The sequence below is a fragment of the Sinocyclocheilus grahami genome, unplaced genomic scaffold (genome assembly GCF_001515645.1).
Source record: "Sinocyclocheilus grahami isolate Dianchi unplaced genomic scaffold, SAMN03320097.WGS_v1.1 scaffold1207.1, whole genome shotgun sequence".
Classification (NCBI taxonomy): domain Eukaryota; kingdom Metazoa; phylum Chordata; class Actinopteri; order Cypriniformes; family Cyprinidae; genus Sinocyclocheilus; species Sinocyclocheilus grahami.
Window position 1 is genome coordinate 220,191 of NW_015506386.1, and position 7,081 is coordinate 227,271.

The 7,081-nt window shown below is 33.3% G+C and overlaps 1 protein-coding gene across 1 annotated transcript in view; it reads right to left on the minus strand.

Annotated features, from left to right (window-relative positions):
- The window catches only part of LOC107568013 (FH1/FH2 domain-containing protein 3-like), a 23,474-nt gene that overhangs the window by 6,830 nt on the left and 9,563 nt on the right, over positions 1-7,081 (minus strand). Inside the window, exons 7-13 of the mRNA XM_016253844.1 lie at positions 7,006-7,079; positions 6,375-6,533; positions 5,296-5,478; positions 3,257-3,376; positions 3,022-3,183; positions 2,086-2,276; positions 1,764-1,968 (exon numbers count right to left, since the gene is read on the minus strand). Of these exons, the coding sequence (XP_016109330.1) occupies positions 1,764-1,968; positions 2,086-2,276; positions 3,022-3,183; positions 3,257-3,376; positions 5,296-5,478; positions 6,375-6,533; positions 7,006-7,079 (1,094 nt within the window). The remainder of the gene's footprint in view (positions 1-1,763; positions 1,969-2,085; positions 2,277-3,021; positions 3,184-3,256; positions 3,377-5,295; positions 5,479-6,374; positions 6,534-7,005; positions 7,080-7,081) is intronic.

The window sequence follows — 7,081 nt, forward strand, 5'->3', positions numbered from 1 at the left end:
ACTGAATAATAACTCTGGTCCCGCCCACATCACTGAATAATACCAACTCTGGTCCCGCCCACATGACTGAATAATAACTCTAACTCTGCCCATATGACTGAATAATAACTCTGGTCCCGCCCACATCACTGAATAATACCAACTCTGGTCCCGCCCACATCACTGAATAATAACTCTAACTCTGCCCACATGACTGAATAATAACTCTGGTCCCGCCCACATCACTGAATAATAACTCTAACTCTGCCCACATCACTGAATAATAACTACTCTGGTCCCGCCCACATAACTGAATAATAACTCTAGCTCCGCCCACATCACTGAATAATAACTTTAGCTCCACCCACATCATGGAATGATAACAACTCTAGCTCCGCCCACATCACTGAATGATAAAAATTCTAGTCCCGTTGATTCTCGGTGCGAGAATAAAATCACAGCAGTGTCATGAGATAAAATAAAGTGAACAATCCGACTCGTTAGAGAATAATTAAAACAGCCATGCCCTCACAACACAGACTGCTCTCAATAAGGTCCTGTATGTGACCTCTCAAAGCACACTGAGGGGATTCAGAACACTTCATGCCCTTTTTCTCCTCTCATCAGAATACAAAAGATCTGCTCCTAAAGATGGCGCTGTTTCTCCATGTGACGACTCGTGATTGTTATTTCAGTCTTTAAACAGCTGTAAACTTGCTCAAGTGAAGTTAGGTTAAGCCATATCTCATTTGGGATTTCAGCACACAGTGTCTCCACCATTAAAAAGCGATTCTTCAGGCCTGCAGGGAACATTAAAGCTAACTGGCATTAAAAGTGTGAAAACACATTTGAGCTGTTACGCAGCGATCATGTTCCTCTTTACACTGTCGCATCAGGATCGCTGCTTGTGCATTTAACACACTAAAGAAAAGTGAAAGGGTGGGTTAGTTTAGGATAGCGTTTTGCCATCATAAAAATGTATAAATTAAAAGAAATGATTTTAAAATAAAAACAATCAAAAAGAACATTTATTAAACATTAATTAAAATCATAAAAATGTATTTAAATGTATTTAAATCACAAAATGTAAATTCATACAAAAATCATACAAATAAATCTTTTTAAAATCACTCAAAATTTAAATCATACAAATGTAATATTTTTTTTTGAAAAACAAACAAAATAAAATACAAAAAAAATATTAAAATCATAGGAAATATAAAATTAAAATTAATCATTTTAAAATAAAATCAATAAAAATAAAACAAAATCTATTAAAATCACAAAAATGAAAAATGAAACATTTCAAAATAAATAATTAAAATAGAATAATAAAAATGTATTCAAATTATAATAATGTAAAATAAAAAAAATTATAATTTAAAAACAAAAACAATCAAAATAAAATACTAAAACAAATCAAAATCATAAAAATGTAAAATGAAAATAAATCACTAAAAAATCCAAATAGAACACTTACTAAAAATTAATTAAAATAAATAAAATAAACCATTACAAATCAATCAAAATAAAATACTAAAAATTCTAAATCATAAAAATGTCAAATTAAAATAAATCTTTTAAAAATAAAAACAATCAAAATAAAATATAAAAAAATTAATTATTAAATCCATAAAAATGTCAAATAATTTTTTTTTTAAAACAATCAAAATAAAACACTTACAAAAATGAATATAAATGTAGAATAAAGCTAAATCATAGTAACAAGCAAAGAATCCTAATAAAACCCACGGTGTATTTGTGTGCATGCGTGTGTATCTCACCTGTGTGCTGAGGTCTGTGATCATCTTCCCTCGCGTCTTGTTCCTCTCTCTGTGATCGGCGCGCTTCTGTCTCTGCTGCAGGACGCGCTCGCGAGTGGTGCGGTACTCCAGAGCGAACTCACTGAGGAGCTTACTGAACCGAGTCACGCTGACCTCACGAGCGCTGTACGCCGGCTGACCCAGGAACAGCAGAAACCAGTGAAACCTGCCACACAAACACGATTACAACCCGCTCCCACTGAGCCAGCACTCCTGTCATTAACACACGGATCAAATGTAACAGATGTTTGTAAGTGTAACAGCGGGAGCTCTGACTCGTCACCTGCTCATGATCCTGCGGTGGACAGTTTTGAGGATGATGATTCTCTCGGCGCAGTCCTTCAGGAAGTCCGACATCTTCTGCTTCAGCGCCGGCTTCATCTCGTGCTTTGCGATGACTTTCAGGTGGTCCCATGATGCTTTGCAGCGCCACTCCATCTGAGCCAGAGTCTCCTGCAGCTGGTCGAAGTCCACCTGCGGACCGGCGTTACTTCAGCTGCATTCATGTACTGTTATACTTTATTATTACAGTTGGTAATATTTTGATTGAGCTCTTTATAGATATATATTTTTTTATTATTATAATTTTTTTTAATTCAAGTGTTTTTGTCTTTTTTTTTTTTCTAAGTCTATAGAGTTTTTAGTAATTTTTATTTTATTTCATAATTTTTCATTCCTTTTTTGCAAGTTCTTCTCATGTGTGTTAGATTTGTTTAGATTGTAACATTCCAGAATAGCAGAAATGTAACATTCGATGGCGAATATACAGTATGCTTATACAGTTTTATTATTGCCTTTTATTTTCATTTTATTAATTTGTATTTAATATATTTTTATTCCACATTTGCAAGTTTTTTCTCATTTGTATTCGTTTTTTAATCTTTATACATTTTTTAAAAATATGTCTAAATAGTTTTGATTAATTTCCATTTTTATTTGATGACTTTTTATTTTATTTAATAATTTTTATTCTTAATTCACAAGTCGCTTTGGATTAAAGCATCTGCTAAATCACCAAATGTAAATGCATTTTATGAACGTTTAAGTTTTTGTATATATAATTTTATTTCAGTTAACGTTTATTTTATTTCAAATAACACCATTTTTTTAAATGGTTGTAGTTTTAGTTAGCGCTAATAACCCTGCACTTCACGGCTGTCTCTCTAAACACGTTCATGCACAACAGCACCAGAACACGCGTGTGCGGTGCGTGTGTTACCTTAGCGGAGCGCGTGACGGCGCCGATCTCAGAGTACAGGTCTGTGCCGTCGGGGAAGTTCTCCACCACGACACTGCAGACGTGATGCAGGAGCGACTGCTTATGAACCGTGTCCTTCACTTCAGGAACCTTCTCCAGATACGTCAGATCGAAGCCTTTGGCCTGCGCAAACAATCACTGTCTATAAAGCACAGACTGAGTAAATCAATAACACATTTCAGTGCTGAAATCTCACGTTGGAGCCGTTCAGGAGGTTTCCAATCGCCAGCAGAGTCGATAAGATGAAGCGCAGCGTTTTGTTCTTCTCCAGCTGATCCATGCCCTCCTTCAGGTCCTGTAGCGGCTCGGCCACTTCCTGTCAAACCGGAAACACTGCACGATGAACGCCGTCATTTAGAGCTTCTATTCGTTTTATTAAAAGTTTGAATCAGTTTTTACATTTAGATTTTCTGTTCGTTTTGTCATTTTTACTAGATTGTGTTTTTTTTTGTAATATGTCTATGTGGTTTTTATTTTATTTTTATTTTTTCAGTTTTAGTTATAATTATATAGTACATCAAGTTAAACTAAATGGAATTGAGAATGTTTTAATTTTATTTCATATAAAGTTTATTTCAAGTAATGAAGGTTTCCATACTTTTTAAATTTTAGTTACATTTTTTGTCATTTTTATTATTTTTTGTCTATATAGTTTTTATTAACATTATTTTAGTTTTAGTTCTTTGTAGTTCATCAAAAATGAGAAATGTTTCCTTGGCAACTAGTTGAAATTAAATAAGATTGTTGAAATCATTTTTTAAATATTTCATTTCAGATAAAGTTTATTTCAAGTTTTTATGCTTTTCAGTTAAAGTTTAGTAATTTTGTTGTGTGTGTTTGTCATTTTTATTATTTATGTTTTTTAATGTCTATACAGCTTTTATTAATTTTTATTTAAGCTTCAGTTTGAGTTATTTTAGCACATCAGGTTAAAATGCATTAAAATGAGAAATGGTGCCTTGGGTGAAAACTGAAATAAAATTTTTTAAATGAATGAATTGCAGCAGGTACAGATCTGTGAAAAACCACATTCCCTGTGTCTTCAGGATCTTAGATGGAGGAGAAAACAAATGTGTTTCAGGTTATTGAGTCTTTTGTTTGTAGCACACGATGTTCCCCTCCATCAGGACGACTGAAAACATCTCCTGCGTCAGAGGAAAGATAAAACACGACAACCTGAGGAATGCTGGAAACTTCACAGAGAGAGAGAAAGATGGGAATGTTCTGTGTTTACAGGCCTCTGACCGTCTTCAGGAACGGTTCAGCTCTGCAGGTAAACGTCACGTCAGCGGAGACTTATATTAGTACTAATGTAAGTGTAACACGTCAAAACATTGATCTGTGTGTTTGTTCATGCCGTGCTCTTCATACGTCTTATATGTGTAATCAGTGTAATTTATTACACTACTAAAGTTTCTATTAATATTTTGGATTTTATTTTTTTTATATTTTGTTTTAATGTAAAAGTTTTAGTCCTTTTGTAGCATGCTTTTGTAATTTTTTTGTTTTAAAGTTTTTATTAATTTTTATTTCAGTTTTATTTATTTTAGTAAATCAAGTTTAGAGGAATGTTTCCTTGCCAACTAGCTAAAATAAAAGTAAAACATTTATTTAAAAGTGAAAATTAAAAAGTTCAATGTTTTTAAAAAATATTTTATTCAAGTTAAAATGTATTTTATTTTAAGTAACAAAAATATACATTTTTATGGTTTTAGTTTGAGTTAACTATAATAACCCTGCATTTAACTTTAATTCATTAATTTTGTAAATTTTTTTAATATATTGAAAAACACAGTTGTGTGTACTGACAGATACAATGCTGTTAAAAAGGGTTATTAATGATGCATTACATTGATTAAAAGTGCCAGTAAACTCATTTATAATGTTACAAAAGATTTCTATTTCAAATAAATGTTGCTCTTTTGAACTTTCTTTTAATCTGTGAATCCTGAAAAATAAAATGCATCACAGTTTCCACAAAATATTGTGCAGCACGACTGTTTTCAACATTAATAATAATCAGAAATGTTTCTTGAGCAGCAGATCAGCATATTATACTGATTTCTGAAGATCATGTGGCACTGAAGACTGGAGGAATGATGCTGAAAATACAGCTGCGCATCACAGAAATACATTACAGTTTAACAGAGATTCACACATTTCACTGTTTTTACTGTATTTTTGATCAAATAAATGCAGCTCTGGTGAGCGTTAGAGACTCAAGCGCTCACTCACCTTCTCGGTGGCTTCATAGTCAAGTTTGAAGGCCCAGAGTTGCAGGCGTGCTGAGAGCTCGCTGATGGAGGACAGCGTCAGCAGGAACTGCTCCGCGCTGCCCAGCGGAATGTCAGGATTCACCAGCTGAGCCTCCTGGATCTTCTGCGTCTCTTCCTCTGTGGGAATCATCGTCAGGATTTTCTACAGCAGAGAGAGAAACTTTGTAACATTCCAAAATGGCAAAAGTGTGACATTCTAAAATGTCAAAAATGTGACATTCTAGGGCCAAATTTAACATTCTATGGCAAAATATAACATTTTAAGGCTAAATGTAACATTCTAAAGCAACATGTAACATTCTAAAATGGGGAAATGTAACATTCTACGGTTAAATGTAACATTCTATGGCAAAATCTAGCATTCTAAGGCAAAATTTAACATTCCAAAATAGCAAAAATGTAACATTCTAAAATGGCAGAAATGTAACATTCTATGGCAAAATGTAACATTCTAAAATGGCAAAAATGTTACATTCTAAGGCAAAATGTAACATTCTAAAATACATTTACCCCATTTTTGGAATGTTACATTTTGCCATATAATGTTACAGTTTTGCCATTTTAGAATGTTACATTTAGCCTTAGAATGTTACATTTTCCCCATTTTTGGAATGTTACACTTTGCCATATAATGTTACAGTTTTGCCATTTTAGAATGTTACATTTAGCCTTAGAATGTTACATTTTCCCCATTTTAGAATGTTACATTTTGCCATAGAATGTTACATTTTGCCTTTAGAATTACATTCTAAAATGGGAAAAATGTAACATTCTAAGGCAAAATGTAACATTGTAAAATGGAAAAACTATAACATTATATGGCAAAGTGTAACATAAAAAAATAGTTTAAAAATAGAAAATTTAACATTCTAAGGCTACATGTAACATTCTAAAATGGGAAAATGTAACATTCTAAGGCAAAATGTAACATTCTAAAATGGGAAAATGTAACATTCTAAAATGGCAAAAATGTTACATTCTAAGGCAAAATGTAACATTCTGAAATGTGGAATCTAATAGACGTGTGTGTTTCTGCACCTCAATGCCCTCTTTGTTGAGCGCATACTCGTCAAAGCTCAGTATGGCGGTTTTGATGGTGCGTGGCGGTGGAAGAACCGTCAGACCGATGTTGATGGAGTTGCTGCGTTTGGAGTCCAGAATGATGATCTCCTGCCGCTTCCCATCCGCCGCCGTTTTCTGTTCGACACACAAATACAATCATCAGCGCAACAAATGGCAGTCTGACAATTCATTTAATGCACTGCTTATAAGAGTCATTGGTTCAAACCAATAAATCACAAATTGATTCATTTTTTGAGCAAATTATTTAAGCAGATGTTTAGATGTTTTGTTCAATAGCTGGATTCAGTGAGTTAATTTGTGACTGATTCAAACTAATAATGCATGAATTCATTCTCTCTTTCTTTTGTGCAATTCATTAATTCATCGCTTATAAGAGTCAGATGTTAGTTCAACAGCTGGATTCAGTAAATTCATTTGTCTTGGTTCAAAACAAAAATTTATTAATTAATTGTTTTTAAAGCAATTCATTGAAGCATCGCTTATACGAGTCATTTGTTTTTTGAGCAGTCAAAAAAGACCCCAGAGCAAAACTTAATTTGACTTGAGCAAAAAGCTTTGATTATACTGTGATGGTGTTTCTGCTCACCTTAGTCACGGGTATCTCTTTGGATTTGCTTTCAAACAGGTGTTCAAGTTTAGCCGTGTCAAGTTTGACAGGTTCA